General features: G+C 39.8%; 1 protein-coding gene across 5 annotated transcripts in view; it reads left to right on the forward strand.

The window, feature by feature from the left end:
• Nucleotides 1–27,460, forward strand: part of epha3 (eph receptor A3) — a 214,022-nt gene that overhangs the window by 174,437 nt on the left and 12,125 nt on the right. For all 5 annotated transcript variants that reach the window (XM_028799857.2, XM_028799853.2, XM_028799854.2 and 2 more), the window contains exons 10-15: nucleotides 995–1,120; nucleotides 7,866–8,051; nucleotides 12,309–12,370; nucleotides 19,338–19,547; nucleotides 20,177–20,326; nucleotides 26,310–26,503. In XM_028799857.2, coding sequence (XP_028655690.1) covers nucleotides 995–1,120; nucleotides 7,866–8,051; nucleotides 12,309–12,370; nucleotides 19,338–19,547; nucleotides 20,177–20,326; nucleotides 26,310–26,503 — 928 coding nt within the window. The remainder of the gene's footprint in view (nucleotides 1–994; nucleotides 1,121–7,865; nucleotides 8,052–12,308; nucleotides 12,371–19,337; nucleotides 19,548–20,176; nucleotides 20,327–26,309; nucleotides 26,504–27,460) is intronic.

Consider the following 27,460-nt stretch of genomic DNA (forward strand, 5'->3'; position numbering starts at 1 on the left):
GCGTAGAAGTATTGTGGGTAAAGCAGGAGAAAATTCATAGATTACTTTTCTAGTCCACTGTCGGGCAAGGTCACAAATGCACACCAGGCCATTTAAAAATCATAAATTACCCAACAGAGCCATTTGGGATGTTGGAAGAAAGTCCACACAGATACAGGGAAAACATCATGACTCCACACTGTTCCAACTGTTTGTTCCCACAAGTTCTTTTACATCAGTTCATAAATATATCACATTTTAACAGCCTTGAAGACTCTCCCATTAATGACCCACTCATTTTTATTACAGTAGATAGATAGATAGATAGATAGATAGATAGATAGATAGATAGATAGATAGATAGATAGATAGATAGATAGATAGATAGATAGATAGATAGATAGATAGATAGATAGATAGATAGATAGATAGATACTTTATATAGTACCTAAACACAGTGGAAAATCTCCAGTAATCCTTCAGCAATTTATTTTGATTTTTTAACTCCCAACAGTCAGTTTCCATCTATAATGGTTATGGCTGCCAACCTAGCTAGTGCCAATGGGCACTTTTTTATTTGATAAAAACTTGTCTTGGGTTCTATGTATCTATCTATCTATCTATCTATGACTGAAGTCAAATGAGAGACTCAGAAATCCACTTGTTTGTATAGCGCCTTGAGTAATGTAAATAGGTCTCTGTGCCTTCAAGGCACCCACATTAATAATGTAAATTTAAATGCAGGTGACAAGTTACAGATCAGGTATCTGTTCATTTTAGAATACACTCTTTCGGAACACATAGTAAGTGGTGAAGAATGAATCAACAGCCTTTGAATTTTCATTATGTTAACTTGGCCATACTGATAGCCTGCCTTTTCTGACAACATGCAGTCTTTGGATAACAGACTCCATTATTGTGAATGGCACATACTTCCTTAAATACTCTGAGTCTCTTCGGATTTTCCTGTTATTCAGTGCTACAGTAACACTTTTGTCTTTTCCTTTTTCACCAGTAAAGCTCCCTGGCATCAGGACCTATGTGGACCCACACACTTACGAGGACCCATGTCAGGCTGTGCATGAGTTTGCCAAGGAGCTAGATGCCTCCTGCATAGCCATTGACAAGGTGGTGGGTGCAGGTAAGAAGCAAATGTGTTGTGTTGAACTGGCCTGGTGGGTGTACCAGAGTGCAAAGCAGATTCTGATCACACACAGAGTGGCATATGCTGGTTAAACCAGACAGATTGTGAAACAAAGTGCCTCTGATTGGCAAGCAGGCTATAGGCTCTACCACATCCAGAGGAATTTTCAAAGTTGAACAAGGAGCTTCCCTCAGGCTGCATTTTTAGAAATAATTAACCATGAAATTGCAGAGGATGAGCAAAATCCTACTGTGAATACTTCCAGGCTGACATCACTGGCGCTGCACTCCCCAGTGTGTCCAGCATGCATCTTCTAGCCTGGAATAGCTGGCTATGTAGAAAGAATAAAAATAGCAACCACTCTTGCTGGTTGTGCCCTTGGCTTGTGAGTCTGATAAACCTAATAAGCCACTCGCTGTGTGCCAGGGTGGCATTAATATAACAAGAGACAGCTTATTCTGTGTACTCTGCCCTTAGGTTTATACTACTTTTTTTTCTGATTCACTGTCCCTTTTTCATGCTCTGGTTTACCTTCTTTTCCAATAGTTAAATGTGCCATATTTTAAAAATCAAGAATAGTTGAGTAAACATGGAGTTACACCATTGCATTTTTGAACAAGGTTGGGATCAGTGCCTAGGTAACTTTGAACTGGCACAGCAGAATGGTGGAGGCAATATTCTATTCTATATCACCTAACTCCATGTGTCCTCCTCTGTGTTGCTGTTGTAGCTAGTCGGTCATCCTCCAATGTACATAGCACCTTCAGGGCAATGAAAGGAACTCTCCACCTCGAGGAATGCTGTAAATAATGTAATCAAGTGCCCACCTACAGGTGGCTCAGGTAAACTAAAAAGATCCCACACCATCAAACTTTGTGAATTTATTGGCCAATGGCACAAATGTAGGGGTATCCACAGGACTTAAACACAAAATACAAACAAACATTGCACAATACAAACTTAGCTGCTCCATATGGGATTCACTAGATTTAAGGTTCTCCTTTCCTTAATCGATGAAATGACTTATACATTTGCTCACCTAAAATTACAACTAACATAATCCTTTTAGCCTTCATACCTGCTCACCATAATGCTCTTTCTGCACCGTCTCCCCATCAGTGAACCACTTTAGTTCACCTTTCAACTCTTAAGTTAAAGGTGTGGATGGTACTCTGGAATTACTGTAACTACTATGGTTAGGAAGCTTTCTATAAAGTCTCAGGAGCATTATTGTAGAACGGCCTGTGTCCCTCACTGTTACTGTGAGTCCTACTCTGTACTACAAGGACCTGTTACCCAGTCCTTCTCTTGAGCCAGCCTAAACTCTACTGTGAACACCAGGCCCCCAACTCTTTCTTACAGAGCTTGCTTGCTGCCATGTTACTACTTGGGGAGACAAACTAACATTTGGCAAGCACTCTTTGGTGTTTCTTTCAAGCTAGTGGTCTTAAGGAATCTGTGCACATTTCACACAGGGGATTTCTGTATACCCACACTGGTTAAAACAGGAGCTACCAAGTGACTAGTAATGGTTTCTCTCATGTGCAATCTCATGTCATCTAGATGCCAATTCGAACCATAGCAATCTGTTATAATACACAAAAGGCTTGTTAGTCATCTTGGGAGACAAAAATACTTCTTTATCAATGATGGGAATCTACCCAGTTCTCCTCATTCAGTGGCATTAGCAGTGAAAGATGGAAACAGGGTACTCATTGGATATCAGATTATCAGCCCGTCCATTCATTATTTGGTCTTTCATAATAGATGCTATTAGAGACAGTGTCACAAAATATTGTTAAAGAGAGTCTCCAAAGAAGCAGAGATTTCTACTCAGTGTTCCTGAGAGCCGATCATAGCAGGTCTCCTGGTTTGTGTTACTTCAGCAACTCATGTATCTGATGCCTTATGGACAGTACTGTTTGTCTAATATTGAATTAGATATATAGTACAGCATTCTTTATCCCCTTTTGGCTAATGAAAATGGATGTCCATGTGAGGTCCTTGGGTCTAGACATTAATCCAATAGAAAATCAGTAGCAAGACTAGAATACTACAGTATGCAGGAATTACTTACTAAGTAGTATAAATGGGTAATAACAGCATTGCGTGCTATGCAACATCTGTAGAAACATATCCAAAATGACTCCTGCTTTTGGCTTTTGCAGTAGGGTTACCATCAAGTACTGACCTCAGGGAGAAAAACCATTTAGAATGTTTTCCTAATTTTTCTTTCAAGTTCCAAGTGTGGTGGATGCAGCATAATTCAATGAAGCAAAATGTTTCTTTAATTTGCTCCTAATTTATTTCTTTTTCTAAGTTTTCCCAGAACATCCTAGATTTATGTGGTATGGTTGCTTTAGATTTATAAACATTTTACTGCATTTTGCACTATTTTAGTAAAAGAGCAACATCCATGTAATGTGTTTTGCAAACATTTTAACCAATTGTGTAATCATATTCTCAAATGCTAACCAATTAACAGGAAGCTGATTTCTGTTGGTGTGAGCATACAGTGAGCACAAGTCAAACCCTGCACCCAAGATAGACTCAGAGTTATTTAAGAATGGGGACACATGTGCAATACAAACATGTGTTAAAAATAAATGATGGAAGGCTTGGCTGCAGGAAAATTTAAAAAACCTGGTGCTTGTTTCTGCACTGCGTGTTCCAAAATGCAACAGAATAGTATTAGTGGAAGAAAGTTACTGTTACGGCATGATGGGAATAAAATGCACAGGGAAGTTATTTGTGTTCTCCAGTTTACATCAGCATTCTTAAGACCAACAGCTATCACTCCAGACCATATATTCAACAAAAAATTGATTTTGCAGTATTTATTGTAGACCATGTGTATTATCATGCAAATGTACCTTTATTGTAATTTACAGTGCATCCAGAAAGTATTCGCAGCGCATCACTTTTTCCACCTTTTGTTATGTTACAGCCTTATTCCAAAATGGATTAAATTCATTTTTTTCCTCAGAATTCTACACACAACACCCCATAATGACAACGTGAAAAAAGTTTACTTAAAGTTTTTGCAAATTTATTAAAAATAAAAAAAACTGAGAAATCACATGTACATAAGTATTCACAGCCTTTGCTCAATACTTTGTCAATGCACCTTTGGCAGCAATTACAGCCTCAAGTCTTTTTGAATATGATGCCACAAGCTTGGCACACCTGTCCTTGGCCAGTTTCGCCCATTCCTCTTTGCAGCACCTCTCAAGCTCCATCAGGTTGGATGGGAAGCGTCGGTGCACAGCCATTTTAAGATCTCTCCAGAGATGTTCAATCGGATTCAAGTCTGGGCTCTGGCTGGGCCACTCAAGGACATTCACAGAGTTGTCCTGAAGCCACTCCTTTGATATCTTGGCTGTGTGCTTAGGGTCATTGTCCTGCTGAAAGATGAACTGTCGCCCCAGTCTGAGGTCAAGAGCGCTCTGGAGCAGGTTTTCATCCAGGATGTCCCTGTACATTGGTGCAGTCATCTTTCCCTTTATCCTGACTAGTCTCCCAGTGTCTGCCGCTGAAAAACACCCCCACAGCATGATGCTGCCACCACCATGCTTCACTGTAGGGATGGTGCCAGGTTTCCTCCAAACGTGACGCCTGGCATTCACACCAAAGAGTTCAATCTTTGTCTCATCAGACCAGAGAATTTTCTTTCTCATGGTCTGAGAGTCCTTCGGGTGCCTTTTGGCAAACTCCAGGCGGGCTTCCATGTGCCTTTTGCTAAGGAGTGGGTTCCGTCTGGCCACTCTACCATACAGACCTGATTGGTGGATTGCTGCAGAGATGGTTGTCCTTCTGGAAGGTTCTCCTCTCTCCACAGAGGACCTCTGGAGCTCTGACAGAGTGACCATCGGGTTTTTGGTCACCTCCCTGACTAAGACCCTTCTCCCCCGATTGCTTAGTTTAGATGGCCGACCAGCTCTAGGAAGAGTCCTGGTGGTTTTGAACTTCTTCCACTTACGGATGATGGAGGCCACTGTGCTCATTGGGACCTTCAAAGCAGCACAAATTTTTCTGTAACCTTCCCCAGATATGTGCCTCGAGACAATCCTGTCTCGGAGGTCTACAGACAATTCCTTTGACTTCATGCTTGGCTTGTGCTCTGACATGAACTGTCAACTGTGGGACCTTATATAGACAGGTGTGTGCCTTTCCAAATCATGTCCAGTCAACTGAATTTACCACAGGTGGACACCAATTAAGCTGCAGAAACATCTCAAGGATGATCAGGGGAAACAGGATGCACTTGAGCTCTATTTCGAGCTTCACGGCAAAGGCTGTGAATACTTATGTACATGTGATTTCTCAATTTTTTTATTTTTAATAAATTTGCAAAAACCTCAAGTAAACTTTTTTCATGTTGTCATTATGGGGTGTTGTGTGTAGAATTCTGAGGAAAAAAATGAATTTAATCCATTTTGGAATAAGGCTGTAACATAAAAAAATGTGGAAAAAGTGATGCGCTGTGAATACTTTCCTGATGCACTGTAATTGCTTTGTAGCACCCCACATTTACAGCTCTACCTGTATGTGCACAGCCACTTCAAGCAATGGGACTTACTAGTTAGGCCAAATGGTTGTCTTCAGACCTCAGCTACACCTGTGCTACTCACCAAAGCAGATGTCCAGTTACTGCTCTGCTTCTTTAGAAAAGTGCCCTTTAGCTGCTAACGTCTGAGGGAATATGGCAATCAGCAACACTTGGAGCTCTTAACAATATACCTTAACCCAATGAAACAATATATAATCAATATTACTTTAAAGCAAAATTAATAAAACATAGTAAAACCAATAGAAGCAAAAGCAAAAAATGTATTTGAAAGAGTTACCCACACCAGATGGTATTATCACTATTCTTCAGTATACTGTATTATCGTAGAAGTTCCTATGTTTGTTATTTTGGTTCATCAACACTACAGGTACAGTTAACTATGTTACTTCTATGAATTTTAGGTATAGCTGCTTTATAGCGCCCCATGTGTACAGTTTTACTTGCACGTCGACAGATGCTTCAAGCTGAGAGACTTGCTTCTTCAATATCAGTAGGGTAAATGGTTGTCTTCAAACCTGAGCTACACCTGTGCCACTCACTACAGTGCTACTTTTTGAAGATGTCTCTTCTCAACAGCTCACCCCTGTAGTAATATGGCCACACTAGGTGCTCTTTAAACAATGTACATTGACTGGATCAAACAATAGAATCTCAATCTATACATATAAAATAGAATGCCTGCCTGTCTGTTATGTTCCCTATACAATCCTACACCCTTTGACCAATCTGGACCAAATTTTGTATAGTTGTTCTCTAGGACCATACAGACAAAAAAGACAACTTTGGAACCTATAATTTTGAATCAGGGTTCCCAGTAGGTTTTGTTTTTTTGTGTCCTAAAGTTTGCACACTAGTGCTGCCTGCTGTTTCATAGCAGACAAACCATTCGAACAGACTGTGAGTCTTATTGAAAGATATTTATATAAGGATTCCTATGGTGTATTCCTATCATTGTATAGCCTGTCATTCACAGTAGCTCAGCCACTCATTGACGTGTGTTTAGGAATTATTTTCAAAAACTAATGTGATTAATCTCCATCTGACAGCAATTTGTGTTTCAGTTCTTTTCTTCATTTATATTGTTACATTTATATTGTTTTGTTTGTATATTGTCATATCTGAGAAGAAAAGAGGAAATATTTAATTCTTCACAGTTTGCAGTTTTTGTAATATGAAAATGCAGTTTATTTCTTTATTTATATTTTGTTCTTCTTGAAAATTATAATAATCTGCTGATGTGCTTCAGCTACTGGACACCTGAATTTCTCTGAGGGGATGAATAAAGTGTTTATCTATCATTAGACACTCCTTATCTCTCTATCTATTGTGATAAGGCACTATATAGGCGGCCGACCCAACACAGACTGACAACAGAAGCACGTGTAAAAGTGAAACACATTTATTTTCTTCACCCGTGGAGCACGTCTTCCCCGTGTCCCACAGGCACAGCACCGTTCCACAAAGCAAAACCCAAAGTGAAACAAAAACACAACTCCACTCTTCTTCCAACTCCACTCCTCCTATGGAGCTTTGGCCTCCTTCTCTCAGCTCTGGCGCCCTGAGTGGTGGGTGTCAGCTCCTTTTATAACCCACCCGGAAGTGCTTCAGGTGATAATTAACCTAATTAAGGCTGCACTTCCAGCCCACATTGGCTCATTAAGCCGTGCAGCTCCAACTGGTGGTGGCCACGGAGCCCAACAGAGATGATTTCTGGTGTGCCACAATAGTGGCCCCGATGCAACCTAGGGGGGCTGCCACCAAGTGTTCCGGGGGACGTAGGGTGTAGCCCATGGGTGTTCCCCCGGATCCAAAGGTGCGTCCTGGCCTGGGTCTGCCACACTATCTATCTATCTATCTATCTATCTATCTATCTATCTATCTATCTATCTATCTATCTATCTATCTATCTATCTATCTATCTATCTATCTATCTATCTATCTATCTATCTATCTATCTATCTATGTATTTGTAAATTTGGATAATATTTAAACTTGGATTACTTTGTGGGGACTTAAACCAGGCTGTGTCCAAACTCTTAGATTTAAAGTGGGAAAGTATTGTGCATTAACTTAATGTAAAAAATAATATGTAGTCAAGTGTAAAAATCCCTTTTGTAAGTCCTTTACTTGCATCTAAAAAGTTGATTTTATTGTTTGTTTCCCCAATACAAGGAGAATTCGGAGAGGTGTGTAGCGGACGCCTGAAGCTGCCTTCCAAGAAGGAGATCTCAGTGGCCATCAAAACTCTGAAAGCTGGCTACACAGATAAGCAGAGACGAGATTTCCTAAGTGAAGCCAGCATCATGGGACAGTTTGACCATCCAAATATTATCCGACTGGAAGGGGTTGTGACCAGAAGTAAGTATTGGCCAATTTGGCCTGTAACATGGCTGTTCTACTATGCCACCATTTCATTAGCCTTCATATTTGTGCCTGTGCTGTGCTTGAATGGACAGAAGAAAATGCCAGTCCTCACCTCAGATACTGACCCTTCACAGACTTTATTCAGCTCCACAACTGAACGATTCTTGTAATAGAAATGAATGTACAATAAATGAGTCTTCATATTTACAGTGGCAGTCGACTTAGATCAATAAAAAGCCTGCAATGGTGCCCATTTCATCATAAAAAATCTTCAAAGCTTCAGAGGGCTCCTCTCTGCCCATTTCTTTGCAGCCACTATCTGGCAATGTTAATTTTATGTAGTGTCATTCATGTTCAAGGTATACCTGAAAACAACCTTCAGAGGTACAGATTCATAGACACGTAAGCAGTGAGGTGAGAGGACATGGTGGTGCACCACACAGATGTAAATCCATAAACCAAAGCTCAGTCGATGGAGCCATGTGACTGCAAATGATGAGCAGCCTTGCTAAAGTTAGCTTAGCTTTTACAGTCTGACAATAATGTCATTCCCTGTAGCATAACACAAAGAGTTTGGGCGTTGGTGACAATTAAGATTTAGAGATAGGCTCTGAGGAAGTCACTTCATTGTAAAATGGGGGTGTAATGCACATATAAAGCCAATTGAGATGCTGCATCCAGTGAAAGGTACTATATAACTGAAGGATGTATTTGTTTTTATCATGAGAAGTGACACATAAAAGAAAGACACAATGACATTAACCATAAAAGGTGATTTATAAAGAAAAAAGTTATTAGAGTTGCATAGCTACAAGAAAAATCAGTCATTCTGTTAATCCATGATATCCTGCCTTCTCCTGACTAGCTGACTGAGTGATCAAACCATGAACAATAATACAATGTACAACATATAATTCATACCTACTTGCATTGCATGGATTGTCATTCCCAGCAAACTGCTACTATTGTCACCCAAATGACAACTGTGTCACTGTCTCACATTCATTTATTTATATTTTTGGAATCTGCTTATTACTATATATTATTGGCCACAAAACAGGAACTAACCTTGGGTGGGGTGCCAGTGCATCACAGGTCGTGCCTCATGTTCGTCTCTGTATGTCTTAATAAATGTGGGTTTAAAAATGTAACAAAAGTACAAATATCTACTGACAAAATCTGTATTAATCTTGTCTGACAAAGTCACCTGCTTTTCATCAGAGTGAGAGGCAAATAAACAAAATAATAAAACTACCACATAATTTCCTGTAAAACTACCTAATATAAAACTACTAGTAAATACCATACTGTTTTTTGAGCCATCTTCCAACAAACGAGTCTCTTTAGGGATCTCAGGCATGATATAGTAATCGCAGTCTATAGTGAGTTCTCTGTAATGATGACAGTTCCCTCTTTAGTGAATCAAAGGACTGGAAAGAGGGGTGGCATTATAAGAGCGGGTGCCACTCAATTTGTCCAACATTGGCGTGTGGAGAGCAGATGCTGCTTATTGAAAGCAGATTTCATAAGAAGATAAAGAACACATCTTCTCTGTCATTTTGGCATCCACTTTTGTGGAGTGCCAATGGATTTTGTATAATCCCTTGGCTTTCTCACTTCATTTAGATGAATATTAGTGTTGCTGTATGGGGGAGAACAGCATCCAAGTCTACTTGTAATGGATAGGAATGCAGTGTCACTTTCACTCTCTTGGAAATCACAATGTGCAGTGTTTTTACAAAAGAGTTTTCTAAAAATTCTCACTTGCTTGCTTTTTCGAGATGCATTTTGAAAAAGTGAGATTTTAATGAAAGCAGGCTATTCAGCCAAGCATAAATAAACTAGTAATTTTGTAACATTTCCAAAATAACACTTGGTCAAGATTTGTTTTTTCATTTTTTGAAATATTTTTTGAGGTGCTACTCAGCTATTCTATTATGTAACCTGTTGCATTTGAATTTAGTTCTTTTCATGAAGTAAGATAATTTAACATTTAAGTACATTTACCTTTTACTTACTGGAAAATGTGTCCCTGTGTTCTAGCTGAATTAATGCAAAAATTACAACTGGCATCTATCCAAATAATTTAAACGTTTTTACCATAACACAACATGACATTCTCAACCTTTCTTAATCCAATGTGGAGTCATAGTGGGGCAGATCCAGTCCTAGTAATATCCAGTCCATCACAGATGCTTTTATCAAGTCTCCTAATAATCCCTCTTAGCTTAAACTAAGAAAACTTAACTCCCTCAATGTTTTCTCTTATCTCATACCTCCAAGTCACAGAATCAGTCTAGTAGCTTGTCTTTGGACATTCTGTCGGACTGTTTGTTCTTTTTGTTACAAAGAGATTAAAACTTGGCATAGTATTCCAATTTGGCCTCACAAGTGCATTAGGTATCTCAACCTCTTTTCAGTGTACTCTATACAGTTTGAACACTATATAGCCTAACACCCTTTTAGTCTTTTTTTTTAATCTCCACTGCACACTGTGTGACTGAGGACACTGATGAGTGACTCGGACTCCCACGTTGTTCCAGTAAGGTGCACAATAATGTAGCTCCAAACTCCACTCTTTGTAATTGTTCCAATTATTTCCACTTCCTTTAAACAAAACGTGACATTTAATCATTTCTATTTCTGACTCTCGAATGCCTGCTTAATCAGGTAATTTAGTGTCATCTGCAAAATGTGTTACTTACTTTTAAAAATGAGTTGCAGCAGTGACACATATGGAAACTATCTTCTGGTATGACCAAATACAGAATAATTTCCTTGTGCAATAACTCATTGTCTTCTATGTTTAGACCACTAACTAAATGCTTGACCTGACTCAGCACTACTTGTAGTTTCTCAAGTTAAGCCTGAAATCAATAATATCATTTTGGAAGTAAACATTGATGATAAGATAAGCTGTTCTGCTATCAGATGTTTTACTTTTATTACAATAAAACTACAATATTAATGTAACACAGTCAGTCAATCTGTAGTCTAAACTTATGCTGACTGCTCTGTAATGGAACAGTACTGGAACGTTGCTTTCACTTTACAATTGTTTCGGTTAATGTACATAGTTTACAATTTATGCTAACTGACTTAAAGTTACCAGAGAGTGAGATCTCTGTTTGCATAACTGGACAATTTAAAATCACTTTTAGTTCTTAAGAATTCTTCTGGTTTTCAGTGACCTTCAAAAATGGTTATTGTGCATTGTTTTTATCTGTTTTTAACCTTTTTGTTTTTATAGCAGTTTATCGCTGTCTGTAATTTCCAGACACACACAAAGGCCTACTCTGCGACACAATTAAAACATGTCTAAATTGTGTTTTGTTGTCCAATTGTACCTAATTTTTAAAATTTGCATTGTAATATTATGTGCCTTGAAAAACACATAGAAATGTGGTTAATTGTATTTAAATTATAGCGTAAATGTTTGCTTGATGTTAAATTGGTCCCTGTCACTAAGGTTATATAGTATGTTAAGTGTTCTTTCATACTGTATTGTGATTAAAATTCACAGAAGCTTTGCCCGACTTTAACCTCTATTTTTATGATAGCTTCAGCATGATGAAAGCTTATATTTCCCCTTTTTACTTACTAACTACCCACATAGGGAAAGGAATGGGAAGAGGAAATGTCTGCCATTATGGTTGTCCACAGCAGGGGAGTAAGCCAGATGTCGCTAGCAGAGAACCCTTCTTCTTTATATGCTTTTAGGATTCAATAAGGTTTGCTGCTAGTTACATTCTCACTCTGTGGCAGATTTTTATACAGTGTCCACATGCTTTGGTTTTTGTAACATTATTTAAACATTCTTTATATTTAAATAGTGTCTTTCATAACAAAGTAGATTAAAGACAATTAAAACAAGAAATTAAAAGATAAATATACAAAGTTTAAACCAAACATCTCCCCTTGTTGCTCAAAAATCCTTCCTTTGGTTACATCATGTTGGATCTGCACAGGATTTGGAAAATGGCTTCATCAGCATGTTAGTGCAAGTGAATTCCATACAACGTTTGTGCAGTAGATTGTTGAGCTTCTGAAACAAGATTCTTTGCCAGTTGTAGTCAGTGAGGAACATAACATGTAAAACACCATCTGTTTTGATGGGTGTAAGACACATTAATAAGTGATTTATGGTCTTTGTAGTGCTATCTGTTGTGCCTCTGGATGTTTACGTAGCTCCATGCGTGCATTCTCCACAGCTTCATTCATCATCTAAACTCATGTCTGCTTTCTTCCCAGGTAAACCAGTCATGATTGTCACTGAATATATGGAAAATGGTTCCCTGGACAGCTTTCTTAGAGTGAGTATGACTTCCATTACCTTGGGAGAGGAAGTATGTGAATCTGGCTCTGTCTTTTTGAATGTTCACTTTACCTTTGTGCATGCAGCATTTCAGTGATTATCTTAATGGGTGAACATAACACACACACATGCCACCCATAAGTCCACCAAAAACTAATTGACCATTAGGTCTCAGGTTGGGGAGAACTTATCAGAATGTTTCCTCAAGATTTTGATCTATTAAGCTTTGTTATTATGTCATAAGTGCCATTATGAACAATGCTGCTCATCCTTTCTCTGACACACTGAATACTACTGGGGTGCCTTTATATCAACAGCAATGTGCCTACATAGTGCCTCACTGTGACTGTGACTGACAAGGGAGAAAATTTCATTTTTCTTAATGTTATTCCTTTTTATTCATTTTGGTATGTTCAGATTACAGTATCTATCTATCTATCTATCTATCTATCTATCTATCTATCTATCTATCTATCTATCTATCTATCTATCTATCTGTCTGTCTGTCTGTCTGTCTGTCTGTCTGTCTGTCTGTCTGTCTGTCTGTCTGTCTGTCTGTCTGTCTGTCTGTCTGTCTATCTATCTATCTATCTATCTATCGTAAAATAAACTGAGTTAGACAGAAAAAGTTTTGGGGAAGCTACCACATAAACTTGAAAAGATGAGGTTGAAAAAAAGCAAGAAAAGCAATATTATGTCTTTACAAACCAAAACAGAACTGAGGTATAATGACAAAGATAGCTGATATATAGCTGACTGACAGGAAGAGGCGGGACTGGAAGCTGAAATGATATTATAGGAAGGTTCTGAGGGACTGGAGGTAGAAATGACGTCTGTAGGAGCCAGGGTCTGTGGGGCCGGAAGTAGAAGTGACGTTTTTATGAGGGGGTGCTTCTATTGGTCTGCAGAGGGAAAGAAGAAGAGTTAGAGTACAGCGTCAACCCCTGCACCAGTGAAGAAACACATTTATTTGAGCCTGTAAACTGTCTCCCATGTGCATTTGTGTAACACTATCTATCTATCTATCTATCTATCTATCTATCTATCTATCTATCTATCTATCTATCTATCTATCTATCTATCTATCTATCTATCTATCTATCTATCTATCTATCTATCTATCTATCTATCTAAGATCACATTTGTATTTGTCAGGGAAATAAGAAACTTACAAGTCTTAAGGATGTGAATTAAGGCTTTGTGTTTGTTGACCCATTTCCTCAGCACAGGGTAAACAAAGCAGAATGAACTAATGTCCATTGATCATAACAAAGGGCCACGCAACATTAATAAAGGTTTGTGTTTATGGTGGTGAAAGGCAAAGCAATCTAATAAGTTCATCCTCAAAGCAGTTAAGCTTAGCAACAAATGTAGCCACTGAGGTGTGGTAAATGAGCATTTCTGGCCAGATGTCATCCACTGCCACAGCCTTGCCAAAACATAGCTTCTCAAAGTACTATGTATTATGGGGATGTCTCACTTACAGTTCATCTTAAGTGCAGCACAAAATGGATGCAGTGCTTTGAGGTTAGCAGACTAGGAGATCTACATTACTAAGAGATCACACACCTCAACATCCCAACAAAGCTTGGGCAAGGGTACTGATTCTGAGTTTGCAGCTAACCGCTGTATGTTCTATTAGCAGCAGTGATTGGTTAGAAACTAAAGAAAGTGGCTGTAATGGAAACATGCAGTCCCTGCAACCCTCAGAGAGCTGAGGATTAGACAACCATTGTCAAATAACTTTGACCTAGGCTATCACCCATGGTGCGTGTGTGTGTGTGTGTGTGTGTGTGTGTGTGCGTGTGTGTGTGTGTGTGTGTGTGTATTGGACATAATCCCTAGGAAAAAAATGCAAGATAGACCCAGGACATACCAGAGAGCACAAGAGGATTCCCCATAAGGCACTGTAGACTTTTGCGAGGGTTACAGAAGTTTAGGCAGTCCTCTGAGGCACTTTGGAGTTATAAACACCAGCTGGAGAAGGGATGGAAACTAACACAAAGTCAACTGAGATTAGTGATTTAGAAAACTAGATACTGTACTCAGTGTGGATAATGAAGACCCCTTTGATTGGCATCTTTCTCTTCAAGAGAGAAAAATTGTGATTTAACATTTCTTAATAATATAGCTAGTGCATAATGATTACTCATGCAAAACAGAATTTAAATTGAGAATTTTAATATATGATGTCTGCATTTAATATGCATATTTGCTCCTCTGCTGACTGCTTAATTTTCTTTTTGACCCTCATAGAAAACGGTTAACCTTTAATTAAAGTCAGTGGTAAACTATGCCAAAGGGCCTAAAAAAATGTCAACTGCATCATGTGACAGATTTACTTTTAATTATTCTCTCTTCTTGTGTTTTTAGTCAGATGAATAACCCTTCAGACAACCACCAGCCGGTATATGAGAATTTGCAAAATTTATGAAAAGGGGAAGAGGGTTAGTAGCGTTCGTGAACTCAAGTCACCATGCCAAGTAGGATAGGTCAAAGGCTTTGACAGTTCTCACAATTATTTCAGTCTTTGTATTATGAAGTGCGCTGTAATGTATGCAGGAATTCAATATACTGATTTGATAATTGCAGTGGCAATTTCACATAAAGTCATTTTGAAGGTCTAAGAGATGATCCATCCATCCATCCATTTTTATCCCTTCTCTGTCCAGTAAGGTTTCAGAAGTAGTCCCAAAGCCATCACAGCAGAAGTGGGTGCAAACAGGCATCAACCTAGAACAAAAGGACAAATCATGAAAAATATGTAATAGCAGCTCAAATATGGCTACTTTAAATGGGCAAGTTTCTCAGGAAAATCTCGTCCTTGTGAATACTTTCTGGTTCTTTTGATAAATACGCCTAAAGAAAACCACCAAGATTTCTGTGTTTTAATCCTCTAACCAATGTTTACTCAAACACCCACCTTACTTACCATAAATCTGACATCCTGTAAAAAGAGACTAGAACCAAACAGTCTTAGTACACACATGTTCTGCTGAGCAAACAGCAGTCCAATTCCTCCCAGCTCCTTTCTTAAAGAGCACAATTTTTGGCACCATTATAAAAAATATGTAGTGCAAACCACCAGCCTTTAATTTATGTAGTTCCATTCCATAAAGAAACTAATTTGAAGGTGCTTTAGTGGTATGATAGAGTAATTTCACTTAGTACCATAAATTGAGCCCTGACACAAGTGAAGGGAATTGTGCAGGGTCACAGACAGAGCCTAGATAGGTAAGGAATATTGAAAGAAAGAAAGAAAGAAAGAAAGAAAGAAAGAAAGAAAGAAAGAAAGAAAGAAAGAAAGAAAGAAAGAAAGAAAGAAAGAAAGAAGGGGGAAATTGGGCTTTTTGCAGAAATATATACATAAATAGATAGATAAATAAATATATATATACACACACGATGGTCTGAACATACACTAAAATGACTAAAGAGCAAGAAAATTAAAAGAGGGAAAACTTCTGACTTGGCTGTCACAGTAATAGTGAGGAATTATGCAGACGTATTGCTGTTGATATAAAAGACCCCCAGTAGCGTTTCTTGACATGCTTTTACTGAATAATTTGTTGGCTGAAAGCACTCAGTGTTAGTGTGTGAGATAGAGGATGTGCAGCATTGTTCATAATGGCACTCAGTTTTGTTTTCATTTTCTCCTTTGCTACTCCCTCCAGGAGATCCAGAGTGCATCCCAATACTGAGCCTGCCCTTTTAGTTAGCTTGTTGATTTGGTGTGCTTGTCTTGAAGTGATGTTACCAGCCCAGCACACCACAGAACAGAAAGTTGCACTGGCCAGGACAGAGTTATAGAAGATGTCAAGGATGTCACTTACCACATTAAAGGAACACAGTTCCCAAAAGAAAAAGAGCCTGCTCTGCCCTTTCTTATATAGTTCCTCTGTCTTCCTGTCATTATTGTGGACCCCCAAGTACTTGTAAGACTGGACCATCTCTACATCCACTCCCTGAATAGGGACTGGACATAGAGGCTCTTAATTGCGGCAAAAGTCAATAACCAATTCCTTGAGTTGCTAATGTTAAGATGCAGATAATTCTGCTTGCACCACAAATGAAAGTTTTCTACCTGACTCTTGTACTCTGCTCATTTTCTTTATCATTACACCTCTTAATTAATAAATAACACAATTGAACTAATAGAAGAGTGCCTTACAGTTCATTTATGGCACAATTTAAAAAAAGGAATATCACATAAAATATTTGCAAACCTGTTTATTAACTGATTATCTGGTGCCATGTATATAAAGATACTGCACTATGTAAAAAATAATTGAATTAAGATGACAACAAGAATTTAGACGGATGATTCAAACGAATAAGTTAGACTTTCCCTTCACATGCCTCCCAACATGCCTATTATAGATTTATGGAGTATGATTTGATGGTGGTTGTCTTCAGTACAGGTGAATGGGCCAGCCTTTCTACTTTTCTGCATCAGTGATTATGAAGAAGTTAAAGCAGAGCAGAATAATTGCATGATAATTATACTGTAGATCACAAAGCACTTGCTGATTGCTCAGCTTGCCTAAATGATTGATTGACATCTATGAAATATGTGGACTGCCAGAGCCCCATGCCACCAGATGTCAGTAAATTAACTTCTCTTCATGAAGATTCATATGCAAAACATAATGTATGCCTCATTGAACTGAGGGATTTTTGTAGCTCTCTTTATCAATATAATATAATCCACCTTAATAAAAGGATAAGTTTCTGTGTCTCTGTCTGTGTGTCCATCCATTTGCTACATTTCTGTCTTTACAAAAGATGGTAGATCACAAACATTTGTATGTTTTTATGAATCCCCTACCAAATGGCATATAACAGAAACATTTGCATTGTGTGATGTATTGCAAACATTAAAGCTAAGGTTTACATCGTTTACTTGGATTTCAACCCATCTTAGATTGATAGTACAGTTAATCCATATTACTAACTGAGAATGGTAAACCGGAAGGCACAGACGCAGGTCTCAGTAAACCGGAAGGCACAGACGCAGGTACACGGCGATGGACCCAGGAGACATAGTGCGCAGGCGCCTACAGCGTGCGTCTCATAAACCGCAAGCGAAGTCTGATCAACCGCGAACGAAGGAGTTACGGCTCAAAAACGAAAGAGCTCAACTAACGTAGATAAGACATGAAGCAACAATGCGCCCATAGCTAACGACTAACGACACAGCCACACAGAAAAGACGATTCCGCACTGCACCCCAGAGTCAAACGTAAGACACTACGGAGTCCGCAAAGGTCCACAAAGATAGTACGGAAGGCGCAAGCGAAGTCTGATCCACCGCGAACCTACAACGCGCGTCTAACACACCGCAGACAAAACCCCGAGATGGTACAGAATCCCCAGAGATACGGACTCCACAGCATATGTGAATCACATTACAGTAATACAATAATATGAGTACTCACAGAAAAAACAAACACAAGACACCTCGGCGTCCCACCCCACAATCAAACCGGAGAGAGTACGGAGTCCCCAAACGTCCACAAGACACAGCATAGTCAAACCCGAGATAGTACGGAGGGCGCATGCGCCTACAACGACAACCACATAAAACACACACACGGCACCGGAGGTATAATATTAATAAACGAACGCTCCGTATTAAACGGACAGATGATCCACCGCGAACCTACAACACGCGTCTAACACACCGCAGGCAAAACCCCGAGATGGTACAGAAGCCCCAGAGATACGGACTCCACAGCATATGTGAATCACATTACAGTAATACAATAATATGAGTACTCACAGAAAAAACAAACACAAGACACCTCGGCGTCCCACCCCACAATCAAACCGGAGAGAGTACGGAGTCCCCAAACGTCCACAAGACACAGCATAGTCAAACCCGAGATAGTACGGAGGGCGCATGCGCCTACAACGACAACCACATAAACCGCGAACCTACAACGCGCGTCTAACACACCGCAAGCAAAACCCCGAGATGGTACAAAAGCCCCAGAGATACGGACTCCACAGCATATGTGAATCACATTACAGTAATACAATAATATGAGTACTCACAGAAAAAACGAACACAGGACGCCTTGGCGTCCTGCCCCACAATCAAACCAGAGAGAGTACGGAGTCCCCAAACGTCCACAAGACACAGCATAGTCAAACCCGAGATAGTACGGATGCCGCAATCGCCTACAACGACAACCACATAAAACACACACACGGCACCGGAGGTATAATATTAATAAACGAATGCTCCGTATTACACGGACAGAATCCCCAAACGTCCAGAGTACACAGCATATGTGAAGCACATTACAGTGATACATCACTAACAGTACAACCACAGTATACATACTGTATAGTAATGGCTTAGTTGAAGAACAAGTGAATGAATTAACATGTGGGAGGTTGCTAACATGATATGAATAGCATCATATCGGTGCAAAGTGTAAGTGGAGCACTGGAAGGGTGGGATCACTCAATCAGATGGCTTTTGTGATTTATTATATGAGGGGGAGTCAAGCTAAAGTTAGAAAATGGGATTTATTAGAAAATGGAACAAAACTGATAATGTAATTTCTCAATGTAGTCCCCACCCTTCTCAATGCACTTGTGTCACCTGCCTGGATATGCCTGGATTCCAACAGAATAAAAGTTTTGTCTTGTCAACTTCCTATTTTGTTGTGAACTTTACATGATATATGTACATCCTGAGGGTGGGCTTTTTGAAGCTTAAGACATAGTTTCATGAGTTGCCTAGTTCTTCTAGTTTCTGGTTTGTCAGCCTAACATTTTCATATACTATTTTCAGTGTTCAAATCATCTCCTTGGGTAGTCATTCCCAGTTAGGGGTAAAGAAGAAAACAGCATTACTTCTGGTGGTTAGAGCATACCCATCATCTCCATTAACATGCTTCTGCTTTACCTGGAAACTCAGTTCATTCTCCAAATCACTTTTTCCTTCTCTTTAGAAGCATGACGCCCAATTCACTGGAATCCAGCTTGTGGGGATGCTTCGTGGGATTGCTTCTGGCATGAAGTATCTGTCAGACATGGGATATGTCCACCGGGACCTGGCAGCTCGCAACATCCTTGTGAACAGCAACCTGGTGTGCAAAGTATCTGATTTTGGGCTGTCACGTGTGCTGGAGGATGACCCAGAGGCAGCTTATACCACTCGGGTGAGAGCATATCAGTTTTTCCATAGTGCCATATGAAAGGAAACACGTGGATGAAACAGGAGCTGGTTGGTGTAGCATGTGAATTTGACCTCATGGACACTCAGCCAGATGTTCTATGTTTACTTACGTAGATTGAGCAAGCAGGTTGCAAGTATGGTATGTTGGTAGAGTGGCAGAACTTAATAGAGTGATGCTGGAGATTGATGATCCAGCCCAAGAGGAAGAGAAGGATGTTTCACCAAGTATGGGGTGATCTGTTTTAACTCAGGTGCAACTCACCCCAGCAGTCAGTTACCACAGATGTTAAAGAATTCAGTGTGAGTAGTTAAAGAAATTTATAGCCCGCCCACAGCTTAGGCAGGTCCTGGATATGTGCAGGTTGGTTGATCCACTAAATACTATAACTGTAGAGATTCACACTCGTTTTGTAGGATGATTTACAAGTTTTAAAGCCTAGCAGGCAAATCACTACATACTGTATTCTTCTTCTCTGTCTGGAAGCCAATCTATGTTACTTTCAGGAGGTAAGGAGCTATCTACTTGCCTTTGTAACTCCCAATGGCCACTGTTCTTGTAAATTCAGGCAGGTATGAGGTAATGTCTACTGAACATATTTTTTTGATGTGCAGGGTGGGAAGATCCCAATTCGATGGACAGCACCTGAAGCAATTGCTTATCGCAAATTCACCTCAGCTAGCGATGTATGGAGCTATGGCATCGTCCTCTGGGAGGTCATGTCTTATGGAGAGAGACCTTACTGGGAGATGTCCAATCAGGATGTGAGTACAGGTGATGGCTTTGGTCAAATTGGGTTCAGCTGCCTTTCAAAGTGACTTTTATCACCAAACATTAAGGCATATGCTGGCTCATCTGTCTCATTTGTAAGTCTTTAACTTGGCCACATAGCACCAGTACCTTAAATGATATTTTACTCACCCACCCACCCATTATCCAACCCGCTATATCCTAACTACAGGGTCACGGGGGTCTGCTTGAGCCAATCATTTTAACAAAAGACATTTTAACAAAATAAAATGAAAAACTAATCTTAAGAAGGTAACCAATATTAGAAAAATCCAACATATATCTGTTCATTTTATAATTTTTTTTTGTGTGTGTGGTATGTAATGATCCTGAACAAAACAGGTTAGGTCAGCATTCTCCTTCCCTAACAGAAAATTCCAATTCATCCCTGTTTCCCATTTGGTTGTATAATTTCACTATGTGTCCAGGTCCTCTCCTAACCTCTCCCCTCCTGCAGACTAAAGGAGTTGGCTTTCTGAATACATTTTCATCAGATCTTTGAACCATTCCAAATTACTGCTTTCAGTTAGATAGATAGATAGATAGATAGATAGATAGATAGATAGATAGATAGATAGATAGATAGATAGATAGATAGATAGATAGATAGATAGATAGATAGATAGATAGATAGATAGATAGATAGATAGATAGATAGATAGATAGATAGATAGATAGATAGATAGATAGATAGATAGATAGATAGATAGATAGATAGATAGATACTTTATTAATCCCAAAGGAGCAATTCACATACACAGTTTGCAGTAGTAGTGATTCCTCTTCCTCTTTCAAGGGACGAAACTGTTGACGGAGCAGCTGACTGGCTGTTATACAGGAACTTTCACACAATTGCTGTTGTTCCCATGACCACATCCATATTACTAACCGAGAATGCTAAACCGGATGGACGCAGGGACATCCGGCCATGGGCCGTAGCCGCAAAAAGACGTACTGCGCAGGCGCAAAAAGAGTCCACGAGAGGCGGCTGAGGAGCCGCGAGAGGGGGACAAAAGAGGCTGCAAGAAGCAGATGAGGGGCCGCGAGAGGCGGACAAGACCACAGAAAAAAGGATTGAGCACAGAAAAAAGAGAAAAAAGGAGTCAAAGAAATGAGGCGCAACGAGCACCGAAAAAAGGAAAAGGCACATAAAAAAGTAGTCAAACGCAGGCAAAGCACGAAACACATTGCACACGAAACTAGACCCAAAAAAAAAAAAAAAAAAAAAAGAGGCTCTTGCACAACAGCAAGGCACCCCCCCCCCCCCCCCCCCCCCCCACAAGCACCGGACGGGACACACACCAAGAGGGGGATTCAACAAGCCCATGGAACACAAAAAAAAAGAACACAAAACCACCCCACAGACCCTACAAGCAAGGGACGGGACACACACAAAGAGGGGGATTCAACAAGACACAGGAACACAAAAAGAAAGAAGACGCTCGCGCAACAACAATCCTCACGCCCCCCCCCCACACATCCATAAGAAGTGACACCCAAAGCCACATATTCTAAAGTGAACGTCAACACCTTCACACTAAGCAGCATAGGTGTCAGCATAGGTGGATCTCCTTACAATAAAGCACTATTAACCGTTCAACTGCAGAAAAGGAAACATATTAACAGTGAGTAAGATCCTCCTTATTACTTATCCATATTTTGCATGCTGAGAAAGAAACAAGTCATGAATACACGGTCACTGGTACAAAACGATTCGGAAAGGATAACGGGACCAAACACACGAACACGAATGAAACAACAAAATAGACGGCGGAGCATAAAACGCGCTTCTGAAACTCCGGGAGAAAAAATGTCACGGATCAAAAAACGCAAAGCACAAGTAACACCGTTACAGAGACGTGCCCAAATGGACAGACACAATGAACGTAGACGCATACAGCGCGCGTCTCAAAGTGCTGCATCGAAACAAGCACAATTTCAAAACGAAAGAGCTCGCGTCTCAGACATACAAAAAAGGGAGCGAAGAGAAAAAATAAATGAACGCAGACGTCTACAACGCGCAAATGAACTGCCAGAAAAAAAGAAAGCAAGACTCCAAAAGCAGAAAGCTCAAATGACCGACATACAAAAACGGACAAGGCTCGATACAAACAATGCACGACGTAGACTGAAACGGACTTTGCACAAAGCGGAGGCGAATAAATTAAAAGAAAAAAATAGCGCGTCCCAAATACTGGACATGCAACAACGCGGCACTCAAACGCCAAAAGCAAAACATGCACGTCGCGGACATCAACGCCAGACGCATGTTAAACGCTTACGCCAAATGGCTGAAAACGCCTTCAATAATGAATCCACTATTGAGGAAAATTCATTGGGATTAATGAATGTCATTTGCAATCATTGTCATTCACTTAACTTCCCAGAAGAAACAACTGGCAATACAAATAATGAATTTACACGTTGTTGTCAAAAGGGGCAGATTAGACTGCCTCCTTTACATTCATATCCTGAATGTCTACAGAAGCTTCTAACTAACGATGTGCATGAAAGTAAAAACTTTATGAACTGCATTAGATCCTACAATAGTTCATTTGCTTTTGCATCTACCGGAGTACATATCAGGCCACCAAAGGCAATGGCCCATACTGCTTTCGCATATGTGGACAAATATTGCATCGCATTGGAACAGTGCACCCTGAAACAAATCAACAACGCAAATATGCACAAATCTACATCCTAGATCCAGATGAGGCAATCTATCAACGAATGAACCTTCCTGAAAACAAACAATGCACAAAGCTTATAATGAGAAACGTCACTCATGTCATAAACAATCACCCATTAGCTAAGTCTATAAAAATGCTACATGAAGTTGAAAAGGAGGCCAATACAAAAGCAAATGCAGAAGTTATAGCGGCAACTACAATTGCTTTGGTCTTGGTCAAGATCCAAGACTAACCCGGCCGGATTACCACAACACAACCTTACCCTTAAAAACGGAACAATAATCATGCTATTAAGAAACCTTAACACTAAACAGGGTTTATGCAATGGCACAAGGTTAGTCGTCAACACCATGACACACAATGTTATTCAAGCAACAGTTCTTACAGGATCACATGCTAACAATACTGTTCTCATTCCTAGAATTGACCTTACGAGTTCTGACCTAGAATTACCTTTCACATTGAAACGCCAACAGTTCCCCATTAAACCTGCATTTGCCATGACCATCAACAAATCACAAGGACAAACCATGGACAAGGTTGGCATCTACCTCTCTGAACCCGTTTTTGGACATGGACAACTTTATGTTGCCTTCTCACGTGTTCGACGTTCATCTGACGTTAAAGTTAAAATTATAAATGATCCATGCCAAGGAAGACTCATTCAAGGACAAGACACCATCTTTACTACTAATGTTGTATACAAAGAAATATTCCAATAAAACATTACTCTATGCCAAACACTCTATTTTTTATTTCTATACACATCATCCAAACCTGCACACTATTCTATATCTAATTCATACATCTCACTCTTTGTCATGCCCCAACGCCAGGGGTTGGCGAGCGAAGCAAGCAGGGGGCGGAGCCCCCTAGTTGTCACAGAAATGTTTCCCTGTTTTTTGAGATTCTGCAATACTGGGTGAAAGGGCGATTTCAAACCCAGTGTTGGATCAAAAACACAATCAGCTGCCACACCACTAAAAACTGTGCCTCCTGGAGGCTCCTAGGCACACTGTACTCCAAATCCACAATCACTCAGGCTAAAAAAATAGTGCTTCAACATAACTCTAAGCTGTCATCTCTCTCCCGTAATTTATAGAGTATCAATAATTAATTCCTGCGTCCCCTTGCTTCACCTATAAAAGTAAGAAATGCTAGCAGTACCCAGAAAATGATGCAGGAATCCACCACCACAGAGCAAACTCTGGAGGTGCCAGTTTATGTGCTCCTTTATGGACTGTTTGTTCACTACCTGAACAAAGTTATGGAACATAGCACCTTTCTTTTATGAACATCATCCATAGTGCTTTCCAGGCAGCTTCAGTATTTATACCTTGTGAGGACTAGCAGGTTAAGGTCTTCTTCAGGATCACATACTAAATGAGTCAAGTGTGTGGATTAAGCTGGCAGGAATCCAGTGCTTTATTGACTAAGAAATCACCCTGTTTGCCTGCCACCTTGAGACTGTGTGAACTAGTGGCCAAGACACTGGACTGTAAGGTAGAGGTTGTCATTTTGGTTCCCACATCTGGGTGGCCCTGTGCAAGTCACATGACCATCATGTCATACATTTGTAAAAAGTAAATTTACGTAATGCTACTTAAGCAATCTTACTGAAATTTTAACACGTCCTGGAATGGTGTAAAAATGTGCTAGGCAAGTAATCATCACTTGTATTTAAATTCTGATTAATTCCTAACACAGATCCATGTGATGTATATGTTCCAAAGATACAAAATTACACAGTAGAAGTGACTCACCCAAAGCTTTTTAGCAGGGCACGAGGTGGAATTTCAAGTTAACTTCTTTTATTTATCTGTTATGCATGCCAAGACCTGACCTCCACCTCCCTCCAATGTACCCAAATGCACAGAAAAGAAGAACTTGTAGCAGGTCAAGAATGCCCATTAAGAAAAGTTTTAAGCTCATGCTTGGCAACAGGTTTGTGCTCATGTTGCAGCCTTCTGAGGTAGGAGCTGGTGGCTGAAGTGCACCTTCTGAAGTGCTGAAGCCACTTGTCACTTAACACCTATATATATACAGGAACACACAGCTATGAGAAACATTAGTTGGCCTGAATTCTGAGGTTACACTTAAGCTGAGCGGGGAAATGAAATCGTCAAATATGTGCTGTTGGATGGTGATGAGAAGCTAGGTGAAGACAACACGTCATCGGCTCACTTTGTTAGACAGCCTTTTGGGTAGAATTTTAGAGTGTAGCTCTAATGATCCTCCAGCTGAGGAATGTTGCACAAGACCCTGTTCTCCACATCCAACTTACACTCCTTATATTAAAAAAATCACATAAAAAAATAGCAATGACATATTATTATTATTCCAGAGAGTGCAGTGTGGCTCTGGTTGTGTCTTGCACAGCCATATTTGAACGTATGTTCTCTGTCCTTACGTGGGGGTTTTCATTGACATCAGCGCTTACCGTGCAAGAAACGAGTTATCCAGAAACACATAGAGCAACCTAGTGAAAGCTGATAATCAATATATACAACCATCTCTATCCTCATATTCCAGTTCTGTTAGTACTTACAATGTCAAAAGGTTCTAGCAGTGTCAAGCGTGCCCTTGTCTGGTGTCACTTAAAGCTTAATTTTTACCAGACGCCTTTCGTGGAGATTGGAAGCTGATTGTGGTTTCAGTTTTAAATACTTCAATTCAGAGCATGGGTGATTAGGTGGTACAAAGTTCAGTGCTGCTGCCTCCACTGTACCAGGTTCAGTTTCCTGTCCAGTCACTGTTAAAGTACAGTTTACATGCCCTCTCTTCTCCTTGTCCACTCTACTTTTCTGCCACATGTTGCCTCAAAATTGGCCTGGTAAGAATGGGTAGTAGTAATAGTAGCAATAGTAAGTAGTACTGTCGTGTGTACAGAGTACAATGAAATTCATACTTTCTACTATCTAGTGCCAAGATACACAAGAATGTATTAAAATATATAACTTTATTTTATTTAAATAGAAAACACAAATCAGCTAACCTGATATACTCCATAGTTGTGCTTCCATTCCTGAAACATGAGAAAAAACTCCAAACAAAGGGATCATCCATACTTAGAGATCAGCAGAGGTCATGTTTGATTTTGGTTAAGTTTGTTCTTCAACAGACTGGCTACCTATCCAGAAGAGATTCATTCTTTGCACCCAGTGATTTATAGATACACCCAGACTGCTCACATTCCTATAATGGATTTGGGGAGTCTGTCATGAAGAACAGCTTGGCTGACTGCACTTTCTTTTTGTCCTTCATAAAGGTGATCAAAGCAGTAGATGAAGGATATCGCTTGCCTCCCCCCATGGACTGCCCTGCTGCTCTCTACCAGTTGATGTTGGACTGCTGGCAGAAAGACCGGAACAATAGGCCCAAGTTCGAACAGATTGTCAGCATTCTGGACAAGCTGATCCGGAACCCCAGTAACCTTAAAATAACTGCCAACACTGCCTCCAGGTACTTCTGTGTTCCTTTCCCAGGGCTAGGCCATCTTTTGTGTAGATATTTGATTCAAGTGGTAAGTAAAGATTTACTGAGGCTAAATATAAATTCTTAAGCCTAGAAAAGAAAAAGCATCTCTGGGGACAATATTTTATTGTTATGTTATATTGGAATTACTTGGGATCGTTAATATAACAGATACAACCATTTGTGACAAGTCTGCACTGTGCTTCAACTTGGCAGAAAAAGCAGGCAACGAGTCAACAGATCTACAGGAATTGTTCAGTTGTTTTTCATGGTGGAGACAGTGACATCTGTTCACTTATTTCAGAAGACACTCAGTTTAGCTGTGTTATATGTAAAATGACATCATTTGGATATTTCAACAATGTATGATGCAAAGAGCAGGAAGATATGGAGGAAGATGATCCACTGTGGCAACCCCTAACAGGAGCAGCTGAAAGAAGAAGATGAAGAAGAAGAAGATGAATATCTCAACAATGACTAAGTATCCCACATATCAGGAGTAAATTAACCTCTCCTCAGAGTCTTTATATCTCTGCAGTATCTGCATATCTGCATATCTTGGTAGGGTTTGGGAGGACATTTTATTAGGATATGTCTGTAGGCTTTGGAACTCACCAGAGTTTGGACCTTTATTTTCGGCTAAGATATATAAGTAAAACTTTGTTTGCATTGTGGATATTCTTCATTCTCTTGATGCAAGTGTGCTTTCAGCTGGTCTGTAGAGAGTGTGTTTACATTAGCAGAGTGTAAATTTGTCTAAAATGTTAGTAAGCTTCATACTAACAAGGAACGGTGTACAGAAGAAGTCTAGTAATAGAGAAACATTCCAGTTGGTTTTCTTGGCTAAACACTCTTAATGAATCTGAGGTGCATCAATTTTGCAAATGTTCAGATGGATAAAGAGATTTAACTTCATACAGTGAATCTGAGCAGGATGCAAAACCA

The sequence above is a fragment of the Erpetoichthys calabaricus genome, chromosome 4 (assembly GCF_900747795.2).
Source record: "Erpetoichthys calabaricus chromosome 4, fErpCal1.3, whole genome shotgun sequence".
NCBI classification, from domain to species: domain Eukaryota; kingdom Metazoa; phylum Chordata; class Cladistia; order Polypteriformes; family Polypteridae; genus Erpetoichthys; species Erpetoichthys calabaricus.